Genomic DNA, 18404 nt, shown 5'->3' with positions numbered 1-18404 from the left:
ACATTTAGAGGCACAGTTTGCCTCAAGCAATTATTACATCCCTCCTTCAAATTTCAGGAAACTGATACTTGCCGAGCAATCCCCATCCAAGTTATGATAGTCTGTGTAACTGCAACAAATAGCCTAATGAAACTGAGCCTGAACCCCACTTCTCCCACTGAACAAGTCCTTTAAACAGTCTATAACTTGGGACAATTTGCAAAATTAAGGTTTTAAGACATCAAAAAAAGTTACATAGCATCTTTCATGTCCCAAAGCAAATCACAGCCAACAAATTAGTTTTCAAGTGTAAACAAATACTGAAGCCAATCTATGCACAGCAAGGCCCACACATAGCAGTAAGAAGGATAACCAGTTAATCTGTTTGTGGTGTTGGTTGAGGGCCAAAATTCATCCAGAATACGAGGAAAATACCTCATGCTTTGAAAAAGTACTGAACTCTTTTATATCCACCTGAATACGAATATACAGACAGGGCTTTAATTGCATCTGAAAGACAGCACTTTCAAAAATGCAGTCCTACTTCAATAGCACACTTTAAGTATCAGCCTAAATTATGTACTCAGTGGGCCTTGAACTCATGGGAATACTGTCAGAATATCTTTTTGTTTCTTTACAGGAAAGAATTTGGAAGCTTCACACACTCTCCCCCAATTCTCCCAGTTATGAATTGTGTTTGCAGAACACAATATAATTTTCTTCATGGGAACGATCCAATATTCTATTAAAATGTGTTTGATGTTGAACAGGAAAATACAAATTAATTTTCATTTTACTCCATACGAGGATTACATTTATTTTTATTCGCAAAAAAGTTTGTAAAGAAAATGCACCAAACAATGAATGTTAACAACTGTATGATTAACTACATCTAAGTCAGTGGTTTTCAAACTTCTGTATGGAAAACACCTGCAAATATAGACAGTCCTTGGGACAACCTGTCTTAACTCCCCAGAAATACTGTGCTAAGGAAACAATTACAGAAAATTAAGCACAGAAATGTGATGACCTTGTAGATCTCCTTGGAGTCTGTAGGTTCTCGGGACCTCCATTTGAAAACCTAGGTCCATAAGAATGCAGAAAATACAAAGAAAAAATTCCTGTGCCTATTATTTTTTCCACATAGCTTTCACATCACTTCTTGCAGTCTTTTATGAACTTTCACAGTGGTTGTCTTGATGTATTGGTTGGCTGTCACAATAGACAGTTGAGACACTTGATACCCTGGGAGGATTTGTCTTTTCTTCTCTCCTAAAATGTCTTATTTATTCTCCTTTCTCCTCTTTCATCATTTTAATATCCTTGTTCCAAACCTATTCTCATTCACTACTCCTATGTAATAATCTATTTTCATTTCTCATTAAGATCTATTTTATGACTGGTTAGTTTTTTTTGCCATTTGTGCTGCACTATTACTTGATTTTTCAAAATATTCTCTTTAAATTGACTAAAGATGAATGCACCAAATCATATAACCAATGTAAAAGTAAATACTCAAAACCAGTTATTGTTATTCAAGTTTACATTTACATACATTCTATAATTTTTTTGCAACATCAGTAAAATGCAACTATTTTCTGTCCCTTCTGAATGGGCAATTTAAAGTGTTAGACACTATAAACAGATCTCTGAGCCCTTAAAAAATACGGCAAGCTTTTACATCTACCTTCCAACTTTGATGCAGAAATAGTTTCCCTTAGTTTCAATTTGAGTATTTTCAATATAAGCAGGTCACTTCTGAGTGACTGGAGAGTGCAAGGGATTAAATTAGCTATAATCTACTGCTACTCTTAAAAAAGCACCAGATTTGTACAAATACGATGTCCTGTTGGTCAAGCTCTTATGATAACCACAACGCATGACTGCACTCTAAGAGAAGCAGATTCAATTGAGCATATAAGAAACTTAGGTCCTGCTGGATATTTAGGCTTACTTTTTCATAAAGCAGTTGTAGTTGTCAAATATGAACAAAGGATGAGTCAAAATAGAACTTATACCAATAAATCCAATAGGGAATTTAGAAGAAACTTCTTTATCCAAAGTGGCAAGAACCTGAGATGAGGGGGTTGACTTCTGAAGAAAGGTTGAGTAGGTTGGGCCTATACTCATTGGAGTTTACAAGAATGAGAGGTGAACTTATTGAAACATACAAGATACTGAGGGGGCTTGACAAGGTAGAGGCAGAGATGATGTTTTCACTCATGGGGGAATCTAGAACTAGGGGGCATAGTTTAAGAATAAGGAGTCGCCCATTTAGAACTGAGGTGAGGAGAAATTTCTGTGGAATTCTCTGCCGCAGAGAGCTGTGGAGGCTGGGTCATTGAATATATCTAAGGCGGAGAGAGACAGATTTTTGAGCGATAAGGGATTAAAGGGTTATGGGGAGTGGGCAGAAAAGTGGAGCAGTCATGATCTTATTAAATGGCGGAGCAGGCTCGATGGGCCAATGGCCTACTCCTGCTCCTATTTCTTATGTTCTAATGTGGAACTCGCTACTACAAGGAGCTATTTGGGGCAAATAGCCCAAGTGCATTTAAGGGGAAGTGAGATAAGCACGTGGAAGGGATAGAAGGATAATGCTGCTAGCATTAGATGAAGAGGAGGCTCATGTAGAGCATAAACAGTGGCATAGACCAATTGGGCCGAATGGCCTGTTTCTGTTCTGTAGATTCTATGTAATATGGCTTCCTAATACAATTCCAAGAACACAACCATATACCATTGCATACCACTTTTTGTGACTTCAAAGATTTTTTTAAAATCCAGATTTTCTTCAGCTTATTTTAAATTCAAAGCATATAAATAAGATACTGGAAGGAACCCCGAATAGCACAATATATTAAAATATACTAGTTGACTTGTGGGAATGAGGTATGGAGCAAGCGTAGAGAGAAATCTGATCAGTGTATTGGTTGTAGAGGTAGGATAGGGAATTGGTTAGGAGATAGGAGACAGAGAGTAGAGAATGGGCACGTACTCCAATTTGTGACAATTGGTGTCCCCCAGGATCTGCACTGGGGCCTCAGCTTTTCACTGTATTCATCAATGACTTAGATGAAGGAATAGAGAGCCATATATCCAAGTTTGCTGCCGACACTAAGTTAGGTGTCACAGTAAGTGGTGTCGATGGGAGCAGAAAGTTGCATAGTGACTTTGATAGATTAAATGAGTGTGCACAACTGTGGCAGATGGAATTCAGCGTGGGGAACTGTGAGGCCATTAACTTTGGACCCAAGAAAAATAGATTAAAGTATTTTCTAATTGGTGAGAAGTTAGGAACTGTGGAACAGCAGAGAGATTTTGGGGTCCAGGTACTACTTCATATGCCTCTTGAGTACTGCATTCAGTTCTGGACACCGCACCTCGGGAAGATATAATGACTTGAGAGGGTGCAGCAGTATTATACCGGGGCTAAAAGGTTAAATTATGAGGTCAGGTTGCATAGAGTAGGTTTGTATTCTGTTGAGTGTAGAAGATTAAGCAGTGAACTAATTGAGTTGTTTAAGATGATTGCAGGATTTGAACGTGTAGTTAGAAAGAAACCGTATCCTCTGGTGGATGAGTCCAGAACATGAAGGCATAAATTTCAAATGAAAACTTGGCCGTTCAGGGGTGAAGTCAGGAAGCATTTCTTCACGCAAAGGGGAGTAGAAATCTATAACTCTCCCTCTCCTCCTCTCCTCCCCCCCCCGCCCCAAATAAAAAAAGCTGCTGAGGTTAGATCAACTGAAAATTTTAAAAATTAGATTATTTTTGTTAGGCGAGGGTATTGAGGGTTATGGAACCAAGGTGAGTAAATGCAGTTAACACACAGATCAGCCATCAGCTAGAATCATGCATATAAAACACAAAGCATGAAATGAGAAAATGCCATGTAGACCTGTCACAGATCATGCACAATGTTATTTTTTAACTTTTTTTTAAAACTGAAAAACCGAACTGAATGAAATTAATGCATAAAGGACACTACTATAATTGACATTTTTTTAAGTTTAGATTTTATAACTTATCATGTTTAGGTTCCCAAGTTCTCTCAATATCCTGACTAATATTTGTCCCTCAACTGACACAGCAAAAACCAGATTGGCTGGTCATTGATCTCACTGCTATTTGCGACACCTTGCTGTGCGCAAAATCACTGCATGTTTGCTTAGATAGCAGCAGTGACTATAACTCCTTCAAAAGTAATTCACTTTGTGAAGTGCTTCAGGATATCCCGAGACTTATTCTTCACATAGGGAAAAATGCAACCCAAAATGTATGTGCTTCAAAAGTGTAAGTTCTTTCTTTCTCAATTATAACAGCTCAAATTAAATAGTTGGTGCTCTTTAAATACAATTTGTAGTACACAAATTACATACTGCAAAGGGTATTAATTTCATATAAACCTATGATATATTTATGTTAGTCCTAGAAAAATTGCTTTTTGAAATCAAAGATTGCATGATACGTCACCTCTTTCAATCAGAGACTGTATCCCTGACTCATTGGCAGTTGAATTTTAATGTGTATAAAGTGCGGGTGCTTTGCCTTTTCCTGATCACTTGAGTGTGAATGAAATTACCAGCTGGTGCAGTAATCAAATACTCTGCTCAATAGTACGCTCTCAGAATTGCTTACAACAGGAGATACAATTACATTTGAGCACTTCAATATAGAAATTTGAATGGGTTTTCTTATTAAGTCAAGAAATCAGTTCTAGCCTAACTAGAAGGATATTATAAAACCTGCAAGGTCCCACCATTTACACCCAGTGTTACTTATTTGCAAATATTTTTATATTTTTATTAGATGATCTTTCTCTGAATATTTGCAAAAATAAAGTTTCCTGATAAACAGAATAGCTAATACAGTACCCATTATAGTTGTAATGTATGCATCTGTGAGTATGCTGTTGCATTGCGAGTGGCTTAGCCAGTCACGTGATGTTCATAAGACTCAATAAAACCCCAGTCAGTTGTGTCTAGGTCATCCACGATGAGGTATGCAGTTGTGAGCCTAGTGGATGAACTGGTAGTGTGATTGTTAAATCTTTAATAAACCAACTAGTTCTTAATAGAAATGTGTTGCTATGAATTCTTATGCAAAGAACCCAGGAAGCAAATACATTACAATAGTAGTTTATTAAAATCAAGCTTGTTTAGGAATGCGCGGTCAAGTGGAGGAAAGACCGTAAAATTAACTGGGAACTTCCTCCACCTGCAGGCAGCCAGGCTAAGGTAGAACAGCAGCTTCTTTGGTAAAATTCAAGTTCTTGTGAACCTTAGTTACAGATTAAAAGTGTTAATGCTGCATTTTATGTGACCAAAGAATTAGATGTGCAGAACAAGTTTGTTGCGTTAAAGTCCATGGTCTCTGCAAGAATTTCCAGATAAACAATAGGTTGGCACTAACTGGCTGTTTCAGAGGCCAATAGTATGTACTTAAGATTATCACTAGGAGAATGAAGTTAAATTATTTCACAAAGGATTATTGGAACATGAAATTCTTTATAACAAGTGGATAAAGAGGTGGAAACTTCAAGATCAATTAAAAGGAAACTGGACAAGCATTTGAAAATTGTAAAAACATACAGGGAAATAATAGAGAAATGGGATTGGAGTAGACAGACTCAGTTGAAATGCATCCCAAGGTATTAAAAGAGATGGCGGAAGTTATAGCAGATGCATTAGTTATAATCTACCAAAATTCTCTGGACTCTGGGGAGGTACCAGCGGATTGGAAAGCAGCTAATGTAACGCCTCTGTTTAAAAAAGGGGGCAGACAAAAAGCAGGTAACTATAGGCCGGTTAGTTTAACATCTGTAGTGGGGAAAATGCTTGAAACTATCATTAAGGAAGAAATAGCAGGACATCTAGATAGGAATAGTGCAATCAAGCAGACGCAACATGGATTCATGAAGGGGAAATCATGTTTAACTAATTTACTGGAATTCTTTGAGGATATAACGAGCATGGTAGATAGAGGTGTACCGATGGATGTGGTGTATTTAGATTTCCAAAAGGCATTTGATAAGGTGCCACACAAAAGGTTACTGCAGAAGATAAAGGTACGCGGAGTCAGAGGAAATATATTAGCATGGATAGAGAATTGGCTGGCTAACAGAAAGCAGAGAGTCGGGATAAATGGGTCCTTTTCAGGTTGGAAATCGGTGATTAGTGGTGTGCCACAGGAATCGGTGCTGGGACCACAACTGTTTACAATATACATAAATGACCTGGAAGAGGGGACAGAGTGTAGTGTAACAAAATTTGCAGATGACACAAAGATTAGTGGGAAAGCGGGTTGTGTAGAGGACACAGAGAGGCTGCAAAGAGATTTAGATAGGTTAACCGAATGGACTAAGGTTTGGCAGATGGAATACAATGTCGGAAAGTGTGAGGTCATCCACCTTAGGGAAAAAAAAACAGTAAAAGGGAATATTATTTGAATGGGGAGAAATTACAACATGCTGCGGTGCAGAGGGACCTGGGGGTCCTTGAGCATGAATCCCAAAAAGTTAGTTTGCAGGTACAGCAGGTAATCAGGAAGGCGAATGGAATGTTGGCCTTCATTGCGAGAGGGATAGAGTACAAAAGCAGGGAGGTCCTTCTGCAACTATATAGGGTATTAGTGAGGCCGCACCTGGAGTACTGTGTGCAGTTTTGGTCACCTTACTTAAGGAAGGATATATTAGCTTTGGAGGGGGTACAGAGACGATTCACTAGGCTGATTCCGGAGATGAGGGGGTTACCTTATGATGATAGATTGAGTAGACTGGGTCTTTACTCGTTGGAGTTCAGAAGGATGAGGGGTGATCTTATAGAAACATTTAAAATAATGAAAGGGATAGACAAGATAGAGGCAGAGAGGTTGTTTCCACTGGTCGGGGAGACTAGAACTAGGGGGCACAGCCTCAAAATACGGGGGAGCCAATTTAAAACTGAGTTGAGAAGGAATTTCTTCTCCCAGAGGGTTGTGAATCTGTGGAATTCTCTGCCCAAGGAAGCAGTTGAGGCTAGCTCATTGAATGTATTCAAGTCACAGATAGATAGATTTTCAACCAATAAGGGAATTAAGGGTTACGGGGAGCGGGCGGGTAAGTGGAGATGAGTCCACGGCCAGATCAGCCATGATCTTGTTGAATGGCGGAGCAGGCTCGAGGGGCTAGGTGGCCTACTCCTATTCCTAATTCTTATGAACAGCTAGCTCTAGCACAGGTACAATGGTAGAAAAATGAAGGTGCTGCAAATTCAATGATTCAGCTGGTGTGGGACATTTCCTCTTTGTGCATCATCATCAACCTAGGAAGTCCCTCGGAGTCGAGGATGACTTTGCAATGCTCTGGAGGTTGGCATTAAAGCTAACAGTTGTAAAATTAAAAAGTGAGGGTGTGGCAGTAATGAGTTGATGTCCTGTGACATTGCTCATGTATAGTCTGATGTCTGAAGCATAATTGAGATGTTTAGGCTAACCTGGCCTGCCCCTTTAAAGCCATTGTTCAAGTGCTCACTGTGTGAAACTGAATTAAATTGGCAAATACAGGTAACTGTAGGTGCTTACAAACTATATTACTCAAGCAGAGCAATTGTCAGCTGCTTGTAAATGTTAGGCTTCTGATTAATGACTGGCTGTTCACATCTGTAACAAAATATGACATATGCACTAGACACTGGATTTTCATATATTTATATATCTTTGATCTTAATGCTTTGAAAGCTGGTAATATTCAAATCTCTGCTAACCCTCCAGCAAATAACATGGGACAGATTCAATTTATCTTAAGAACTGGGCCAGTGGACATACATAGAAGTTTGCATAGCAACACCGATTGTGTGCAGTATGTTTGAATAAAATTAGAACTCTTTATAAATAAAAGGGTTGAACAGAGAGGGTTAGTATTTCAAAATGGTTCTGATTAGTGTTGCTTGAATGAAGTCAGTCACCCCTTTGCAGAGGGAGAGAAGTAAGCTGTCACAGACTTGTTCTTTGCCAGGTAACTTTGCTTTCAATACATCTGTGGGAACTGATTCCGTCATGTCCTCAAGTCCTTTTCAAAAAGTGAGGGAAGGCATTCAAAGTTTGATTCAAATCTGGCAAAGGTTTACCAAGGTGAATCATTAGTGCTTTGAAACACATTTATTCCTCTACTCTTCTCCCCCTCCCCCCGTCCCCCCCTCAACTATCAGTTCCTTTGGATAGGGTAAAAAATTGAAAAAACAGGAAACAAAAGACAATTGTTCTAAAATCATTTAGAAACAGCTCAACAGTGATCTGGAAACAGAATAATCTGAAATACAAAATGGAAGGCAGATTAGTGTGGTAGCTGGAAATGATAACTCTGATAATTCTAGGGTAGTTTGTGAAAAGGAGAAAAAAGGCTTCAAGCAGAAGTTTGTCCGGAAGACCTTCTTCAGATACATCTATAGAAAAAAAAAAGAGGCAAATAAAAGTGAGGCCAGATTGTAGTTACCATGTTAATGTGAAACTGTTGAAGCAAAATTCACTTAAATCTTTCTTTCTTTTACTATTACTTTGACATTTAGTTGACTAAGGGATCATTATAAATTTTCTCTAATTACCTGCATAACATGTAAGAATGTAGCTCATGGGGAAATACAATGCAACTGATAAGAATTGCTAATATATTGATTGAGATGCTGCTTTATAATGGTGTTATGCAGATTTAACTAGCTGTCTTCAAACAATACTAGGTGTCATCCACACTCTTAGGCATAGGTGAAATAGCTCACTATATCTTGAGAGCGATTTTTCTTGGGTGAACCCAGATATCCATCAAGTACATGCTAGAGGAGTGAAACCTAAAATCATCTCTATATACTGACAATATATTGAGGTGATTTTCCAATGTGGGGTGGAGGAATTTTTCTATTTGTTTGTGAAGGTTGAACAAATAAGCAATAAATTTGTCAAAATGCTCATTTATTCTGACATTCCATGATCATTTTCTGAATGCAGATCAGTGTTTGTATATATCTGAACTATCAAAACATATTTTCTTCGTGAGTCTACCATGCTTTGGAATTTTTTAACCACTTTTTTTTTTAAATAGAAAGGATTTGTAAAAAGTTACTTTTGAATACTGGGTTTCTAAAATGTATTCACACACCTTTTTTAAAAAAGCCACGGAGATGATAGCTGATTAACATTTAACCACCTAAGCATAGACTATAAAAAGCAATTTGGTAGCCTGTTTCAGTAATTGAGCCAGTGTTGAGAATTCTCTGGTCCTTTAACCATGAACACAAAGTGATAAAAAAAAAAGATACGCAGGTAGTTAATCGGGTCTTTAAACAGAAGCTCGGAGAGCAAACTTTGGCCAGACTTAGAGGTTTAGTACACAGGAGGGCAGTGAGGAGTTATTTTGTTTCAGTCAAGTAAGGGGACCCACTGATATGGGGAAGCATATTGTGTTTATTATTTTTTATTATTACGTGAGAACAAGTTATACTGATTGAACTCAATACATCTGATCTTAACCATTGCTCTGTTTGTTCACTGACTGTGAAATAAAACAGCTTAACAATTTGTATTTGGCCTAGTCTTGTGAAGTGTTTTCTTGGTCTGCCTTTGAAAATATGAACGACACGAATATCCAATTTAGAATCCATGGGAATACTATAGTTATACTCTTAAGTAATGCTATTTTATAGTTGGATATTGGCTGTACGGGAACACCCCAAAGTGCAAAAATGCTGATCTTTTACGGGAGTGACCAGCATCAATGTACCTGAGAGAATATTTAATGAGGACTGTAAACTTTTAACAGGGATATATACCTGAATCTTCAGTAATCGTCTTCAGAACTGTCATTAGCACTGGATAAACTATTCCATTCATCAATGATGGGTTCTATTATTATTTGATGCCCCTTTCTTCTAATATCTATCAACAAAGAATAAGATGAAAAACAATCTGTTAGCGATGTGGTTGCAAGGTGACTAAGGTTGGGAGCTAAATGTTCCAGGGTACTTGATATTTCAAAAAGACAGGCAGAATGGAAAAAGGGGGGGGGGGGAAACAGGGCTAGCCCTGATAATAAAGGTTGACATAAGGACAGTAGAGAGAAAGGATCTTGGCTAGGAAGATCAGGAAGTAGAATCAGTATGGGTGGAGATAAAGAATAGCAAAGGGCAGAAAACACTGTTGGGAGAAGTATATAAGCCCCCTAAAAGTAGCTATACCGTTGGACAGAATATTAATCAAGAAATAGTAGGAGCTTGCAACAAATGCAATAATCATGGGGGACTTTAATTTTCATATAGACTGGACAAATCAAATTGGCAAAGGTAGCCTGGAGGACGAGTTATTGGAATGCATTCAAGACAGTTTCCTAGAGCAATAAGTCATGGGACCAACCAGGGAACAGGCTATTTTAGATCTTATTTTGTGTAATGAGATGGGGTTAATTAGCAATCTCATAGTAAGGGATCCTCCGGGGTATAGTGATCATATGATAGAATTTCACATTATGTTTGAGAGTGACTTGCCCAAGTCTGAAACTAGAGTCTTAAACTTAAATAAATCCAATTACATAGATATGAAGGGTGACTTGGGCAAGGTAGATTGGAAAAATAAAGTGTCTATCATTTAAAGAAATATTTCATAATTCTCAACGAAAATATATTCCATTGAGAAACAAAATCCCCACGGGAAAGTGCTTCATCTGTGGCTAACGAAAGTAGTTAGGGAAAGCATTAGATTAAAAGAAGCTTATAATGTTGCGAATAATAGTGGTGAGCCTGAGGATTGGGAGAGTTTCAGAAACCAGCAAAGGATGACCAAAAAATTGATAAAAAGGGAAAAAATAGAATATGAGAGAAAACTACCAAGAAATATAAAAACAGATTGTAAGAGCTTCTACAATTATGTAAAAAGGAAGAGATTAGCAAAAGTAAACATTGGTCACTTAGAGGCTGAGACAGGAGAAATTATGATGGGGAATAAGGAAATAGGAGAAATGTTAAACAAATATTTTGTATCTGTTTTCACAGTAGAAGATGCAGAAAACATATCCAAAATGGTGGGGAACCAAGGGTCTAATGAGGGTGAGGAAGTTAATGTAATTATTAGAGAAAAAGTACGAGGGAAACTAATGGGACTAAAAGTCAACAAATCCCCTGGACCCAACAGCCTACATCCTAGGGTTCTAAAAGAGGCAGGCCACATAATTTGCATGCCAGGGGAACAAAGAAATGGCAGACCAATTGAACAAATACTTTGGTTCTGACTTCACGAAGAAAGACACAAATAACCTTCCAGAAATACTAGGGAATCGAGGGTCTTGCGAGAAGGAGGAACTGAAGGAAATCCTTATTAGTTAGGAAACTGCGTTAGGGAAATTGATGGGATTGAAGGCCGATAAATCCCCAGGGCCTGATAGTCTGCATCCCAGAGTACTTAAGGAAGTGGCCCTAGAAATAGTGGATGCATTGGTGGTAATTTTCCAACTGTCTATCAACTCTGGATCAGTTCCTATGGAATAGAGGGTAGCTAATATAACGCCACTTTTTAAAAGGAGAGAGAAAATGGGGAATGATAGATCGGTTAGCCTGACATCAGTAGTGGGGAAAATGTTGGAATCAATTATTAAAGATGAAATAGCAGCGCATTTGGAAAGCAGTGATAGGATCAGTCCAAGTCAGCAAGGATTTATGAAAGGGAAATCATGCTTGACAAATAATCTAGAATTTTTTGAGGATGTAACTAGTAGAGTGGACAAGGGAGAACCAGTGGATGTGGTGTATTTGGACTTTCAAAAGGCTTTTGACAAGGTCTCACACAAGAGATTGGTGTGCAAAATTAAAGCACATGGTATTGGGGGTAATGTATTGACATGGATAGAGAACTGGTTGGCAGATAGGAAGCAGAGAGTCGGGATAAACGGGTCCTTTTCAGAATGGCAGGCAGTGACTAGTGGGGTACCCGCAGGCTCAGTTCTGGGACCCCAGCTATTTACAATAAACATTAATGATTTAGACGAAGGAATTGAGAGTAATAGCTCCAAGTTTGTGGATGACACTAAGCTGGGTGGCGGTGTGAGCTGTGAGGAGGATGCTAAGAGGCTGCAGGGTGACTTGGACAGATTAGGTGAGTGGGCAAATGCATGGCAGATGCAGTATAATGTGGATAAATGTGAGGTTATCTACTTTGGTAGCAAAAACACGAAGGCAGATTAGGAAAAGGGGAAGTGCAACAAGACCTGGGTGTCATGGTACATCAGTCATTGAAGGTTGACATGCAGGTACAGCAGGCGGTGAAGGCAAATGGCTTCATAGCTATGGTATTTGAGTATAGGATTAGGGAGGTCTTGCTGCAGCTGTACAGGGCCTTGGTGAGGCCCCACCTGGAATATTGTGTTCAGTTTTTCGTCTCCTAATCTGAGGAAGGACGTTCTTGCTATTGAGGGAATGCAGCGAAGGTTCACCAGACTGATTCCCGGGATGGCAGGACTGATATGAGGAGAGACTGGATTGACTGGGCCTATATTCACTGGAGTTTAGAAGAATGAGAGGGGATCTCTCATAAAATTGACGGGATTGGACAGGTTAGATGCAGGAAGAATGTTCCCGATGTTGGGGAAGTCCAGAGCCAGGGGTCACAGTCTAAGGATAAGGGCTAAGCCAGTTAGGACCTAGATGAGGAAAAACTTCTTCACTCAGAGTTGTTAACCTGGTGAATTCTCTTCTGCCAGTTTGTTAGATATATTCAAGAGGGAGTTGGATATGGCCCTTACAGCTAAAGGGATCAAGGGCTATGGAGAGAAAGCAGGAAAATGGTACTGAGGTGAATGATCAGCCATGATCTTGTTGAATGGTGGTGCAGGCTCGAAGGGCCGTATGGCCTATTCCTGCACCTATTTTTCTATGTTCCTATGTTTCAGACACGAGACTCCCAAAGCAAGCGCTCTACTGGGAACTCCTTCACGACAAACGAGCCAAAGGTGGGCAGCGGAAATGTTACAAGGACACCCTCAAAGCCTCCCTGATAAAGTGCAACATTCCCACTGACACCTAGGAGACCCTGGCCAAAAACCGCCCTAAGTGGAAGAAGCATATCCGGGAGGGCGCTGAGCACCTTGAGTCTCATTGCTGAGAGCGTGCAGAAATCAAGCACAGGCAGCAGAAAGAGCGTGCGGCAAACCAGTCCCACCCACTCCTTCGTTAACGACTATTCTGTCCCATCTGTGACAGAGACTGTGGTTCTCGTATTGGACTGAACAGGTGGATAAAGGGGAACCAGTAGATGTATTTGGATTTCCAGAAGGCATTCGACAAGGTGCCATATAAAAGGTTACTACACAAGTTAAGAGCTTACGGGGTTGGGGGTAATATATTAGCATGGATATCAGGTTGGCAAACTGTAACTAATGGTTACAATCTATATTAATGATTTGGATGAAGGGACTGAATGTAATGTAGCCAAATTTGCTGATGATACAAAGATAAGTGGAAAAGCAAGTTGTGAAGAGGACACAAAGAATCTGCAAAGGGATATAGATGGGTTGAGTGAGTAAAAATTTGGCAAATGGAATATAATGCGGGAAAATGTAAGGTTATCAACTTTGGTGGGAAGAATAAAAAAGCAAATTATTATTTAAATGCTGTGGTAGAGGAATCTGGGGATCCTTGTACATGAAATACAAAAAGTACGCATGCAGGTACAGCAAGTATTTAGGAAGGAAAATGGAATGTTGGCCTTTATTGCAAGGGAATGGAGTATAAAAGTAGGTAAGTCTTGCTACAACTGTACAGGGTGTTGGTGGGACCACACCTGGAGTACTGCCTACAGCTTTTGTCTCCTTAGATATACTTGCATTGGAGGCAGTTCAGAAAAGATTCACTAGGTTGATTCCTATAATGAAGGGGTTGTCTTATGAAGAAAGGTTGAGCAGATTGGACCTATACTCATTGGAGTTTAGAAGAATGAGAGGTGATCTTATTGAAACATACAAGATTCTGAATGGGCTTAACAGGGTTGATGCAGAGAGGCTGCATCCCCTTGCGGGGGACTCTAGTTCCAGAATAAAGGGTCGCCCATTTAAAACAGAGATGAGGAGGAATTTCTTCTCTGAGGGTCGTGGAGGCTGGGTCACTGAATATATCTAAGGTGGAGATAGACAGATTTTTGAACAACACGGGTGTCATGGGTTATGGGGAGCGGGTAGGGAAGTGTAGACCTGATCAGCCATGATCTTATTAAATGGCGGAGCAGGTTTGAGGGGCCAAATGGCCTATTTTTGCTATTTCTTATGAAATAATAACTATTCTACCTCCTAAAAAGACCAATTACCCAAAACTAACATTTTCTGAATGACAGTCATTGCCTTAAACAGAATAAAAACGGAATCACTGAGTTTTACAACACAGATGCCTGACCCACTTCCTGTGGCAAAGCATTCCATGCTCCACTATCCTCTGTATAAAGTAATTTCTCTTAACTTCTCTCCTCACTCTGACAATTTTAAATTGATGACGCTTCATCGTTGACTTCCCAACCAGAAAAAAGAATCTTTCCCTGTTGACTAGCAAAACCCTTCAGAATTTTAAAATCCTCATTAAATCTCTTATACTGGAAATGGTCCCAGCATTTTAGGTCTTTCCTCATAACTATAAATCGACGAAAGGCCGATGACCCAAAACGTTAACTCTGATTCTCTCTATAAATGCTGCCTGACTTGCTGAGTATTTCTGGCATTTTCTCTTTTTATCTCATAACTATAGTTTCTCAACCCTAGCATCATCCTGGTGAATCTCTGTTGTATACTCTGTGCCTTTAATATCCTTCCTATAATGGGTCTCTCATAACAATTCAGTAATTTAACTGAGGCCTGACCAATGTTTTGTAGCAATGTAATACTTCTGTACTCTATGCCTTTCTTTATAAATCTCAAATGCAATTTTACTTTTTTCTGGCTTTATTTACCTGAACTGACACTTTTAGAGAATTATGTATTTGAATCCCTAGATCTGTGTTCATCCATAATCTTTAGCAGATTTTCCTGGAGTATATACCAAGTTCCTGTTTTCCCCCCAAAATTTGTTAACACATAAATGTCCACAGGAAATTGCACCTTTCACCTGTCCACACATTCCATTGACCCATGGTTTCCTGATTTTAAGTCCTTTTCACAATTTGTCAATCCCCGTACTCCATCAGCAAATTGAGGTTTTTCGCCCAAGTCCAAATAATCCATATACACAAAGAATAAAACTGAATTTAACACTGACCCTTGGGATACACCAACTCTTCTCTACAATACCCATTTGCCCTAACTGTTTCCTACATGAGATTCTACATGGGTGTTTAACTCAAACATGAATGTGAGAAATGAAGACTCAACTTACATTGTGTAGTCATCCTCAAATCAAAGGCATGCAACAGTTCTCTAAATTACCTGTTTCAGGTAACTGGAGACGGGGGTTGTAGAAGAAAGCACACATCCAATAAATGGGTAACATATGCAAACGAGGATTCTTTTGGTCAGAATACTTAAAAGTGAAGTTATTCTTTTTATTTGAGTAAAGAAAAAAAAATTCTTTAAGTGTACCTTTAATTTCACAGTATAAAATAGGGCAGTTCATGAGCAAAAATACTCCTTAGATTTTCTTTCATATGAAGGATCTTACCATTACAAATTGGAAGAGATATGTTATCCGTCAATTCCTCGAAATAGTTGAAATCAAAAGTGACATTTGGATTCTGAAAAGAAAATGCAGTTGAAACCCATATAGTAATGTAATGTTGTTAGTGACTGATGTGCATTAAACATAATTGCCTCACTTGCACAATAGTATAAGTGCAGTGGTACTCCAAGTTTCCAAGGAAACCAAAGAGTTCAGTTTATACAGCCCACTGAACCTTGCTGAAAACATCATCTCCTTAAAAGCTCAAGTGTAGGGTAGGGATGGAGGGAGGGTATAGAATCATGCCACTAAATAAATAAGGCAATTTCAACATGCAGCATGAAAAGCACTTATTTCTGAAGTGTTATAATGGAGCCAGCACAGCAAAAATCTTGAATAAGGCTTCTTAATTATGCAACAAAAGCAAAATACCATGAATGCTTGAAGTCTGAAATAAGAACAGAAAATGCTGGAAAACACTCTGGTCAGGCAGCATCTCCGGAGAGAGAAACAGAGTTAACATTGCTGCCTGATCGACTGTATGTTTTCCAGCATTTTCTGTTTTTATTTCTTAATTATGTAGTTAGCTGAAGGAAAAAGGATACCAAAGTCAAGTTAGAAGTGTTGCAATTCAAAGGTTCCAAACTAGTTGCCTGAATTTCCCCACTACAAGCCACAAATTTGGTGTATAAATTTTAGTATAACAACATGAATAGAACAAGCCGTTACCTTAGTGACTCTAGTTTCATCACGTAGTATAGCCAAGAACATGGATGATGTAGAATAACTACATTTTGCAGCATGCACAAACTCCAGCCCCCCCTCCCGGTCTGCCCCAGTATCTATCTGTTTTTCTCTTTTCTTCCACCCACCCGAGTATGTGAGAGAGTGGGAGATAGCAAGAGGGAGGAAGGACATATTGGGAGTACAAGCAAAAAAGGGAGCCGTATGATAACTGATGCAATTTCATTTTTCGATTACTATCCCAGTTTATTTGCCAGTCTGCAATAGCCCCTCATGTAAAGTCTAGATGCAGACCTATTTTAATGACTAAATAATTACTGTTAAATTGATTCTGTGCTCTGTTAGCTCCGCTTCCTTATGCATGGATTTTGAACAGCCAGTGACAACCCGAAAGTAAACTTGCCAATTCAATAAGGGATGCATGCCAGGAAAATCTAGTTAAAAAACAGGCCTTTCTAATTGCCATCTTGAATGAATCTGGCCAGTTTACTTTAGACTGCTGCCAGCTTTACAAGGCACAAGTTGCTGGTACTAACATGGCGCAAAACCAAATTTAAAACAGCCAACGATATCTAAAAACAACTGTTTCTTTCACATAAAAGTGCTACATTGAACAATAAAGGCAATCCACATATAATACAAGAAAAGCTCTGTAGCCTTAAATGCATTGAATTCATATGTATATACTTTCTGCAGAGCATCTTCGGACAGGTTTTACAATGTAAATGGAACTATGGAAATGGAAATTGTTGTTCATTGTGGCAACTTTATTTGTATGACATTCCTCTACACAGAATGGGATGTTATCCGATGGCTTTTCATCCACTCATAGAATCAGGGATTCAAATTCCTGGGACATTGGAACTGGTTCTGGGGGAGGTGGGACCAGTACAAACTGGACAGTCTGCACCTGGGCAGGACCGGAACCAATGTCCTAGGGGGAGTGTTTGCTAGTGCTGTTGGGGAGTGGTTAAACTAATATGGCAGGGGGATGGGAACCTATGCAGAAAGACAGAGGAAAGTAGAATGGGGGCAGAAGCAAAAGATAGAAAGAAGAAAAGTAAAAGTGGAGGGCAGAGAAACCCAAGGCAAAAAGCAAAAAGGGCCTCATTACAGCAAAATTCTAAAGGGACAAAGGATGATAAAAAGACAAGCCTGAAGGCTCTGTGCCTCAATGCAAGGAGTATTCGCAATAAGGTGGACGAATTAACTGCACAGACAGCAGATAACGGATATGATGTAATTGGCATCATGGAGACATGGCTCCATTTTGACCAAGGCTGGGAACTCAACATCCAGGGGTATTCAACATTTAGGAAGGAAAGACAGAAAGGAAAAAGAGGTGGGGAGGCGTTGCTGGTTAAAGAGGAAATTAATACAATAGTAAGGAAGGACATTAGCTTGGATGATATGGAATTGGTATGGGTGGAGCTACGGAATACCAAAGGGCAGAAAACGCTAGTGGGAATTGTGTACAGACCACCAAACAGTAGTAGTAAGGTTGGGGACAGCATCAAACAAGAAATTAGGGATGTGTGCAATAAAAGTACAGCAGTTATTACGGGTGACTTTAATCTACATATAGATTGGGCTTACCAAACTGGTAGCAATGCGGTGGAGGAGGATTTCCTGGAGTGTATTAGGGATGGTTTTCCAGACCAATATGTTGAGGAGCCAACTAGAGGGCTGGCCATCCTAGACTGGGTGATGTGTAATGAGAAAGGACTAATGAGCAATCTTGTTCTGCGAGGCCCCTTGGGGAAGAGTGACCATAATATGGTGGAATTCTTTATTAAGATGGAGAGTGATACAGTTAATTCAGAGACTAAGGTCCTGAACTTAAGGAAAGGTAACTTCGATGGTATGAGACATGAAGTGGCTAGAATAGACTGGCGAATGATACTTAAAGGATTGATGGTGGATAGGCAATGGCAAACATTTAAAGACCACATGGATGAACTTCAACAATTGTACATCCCTGTCTGGAGTAAAAATAAAACGGGGAAGGTGGCTCAACCGTGGCTAACAAGGGAA

At 39.3% G+C, this 18404-nt stretch overlaps 1 protein-coding gene across 4 annotated transcripts in view; it reads right to left on the bottom strand.

Moving 5' to 3' along the window:
- Window positions 1-8177: 8177 nt before the first annotated feature.
- tdrd12 (tudor domain containing 12) overlaps window positions 8178-18404 on the bottom strand; it is a 212313-nt gene continuing 202086 nt past the window's right edge. Inside the window, exons 40-42 of one of the 4 annotated variants that reach the window (XM_070898098.1) lie at window positions 15630-15702; window positions 9780-9885; window positions 8178-8402 (exon numbers count right to left, since the gene is read on the bottom strand). In XM_070898098.1, coding sequence (XP_070754199.1) covers window positions 9788-9885; window positions 15630-15702 — 171 coding nt within the window. In that variant the 3' untranslated portion in view covers window positions 8178-8402; window positions 9780-9787. Of the gene's footprint in view, window positions 8403-9779; window positions 9886-15629; window positions 15703-18404 lie in introns of those variants that run through there. The other 3 variants (XM_070898099.1, XR_011596358.1, XR_011596357.1) reach the window with 3 other exon arrangements.

This window comes from Pristiophorus japonicus, chromosome 13 (assembly GCF_044704955.1).
Source record: "Pristiophorus japonicus isolate sPriJap1 chromosome 13, sPriJap1.hap1, whole genome shotgun sequence".
NCBI classification, from domain to species: Eukaryota; Metazoa; Chordata; class Chondrichthyes; family Pristiophoridae; genus Pristiophorus; species Pristiophorus japonicus.
This window is presented reverse-complemented; position numbering and strand designations above follow the sequence as displayed.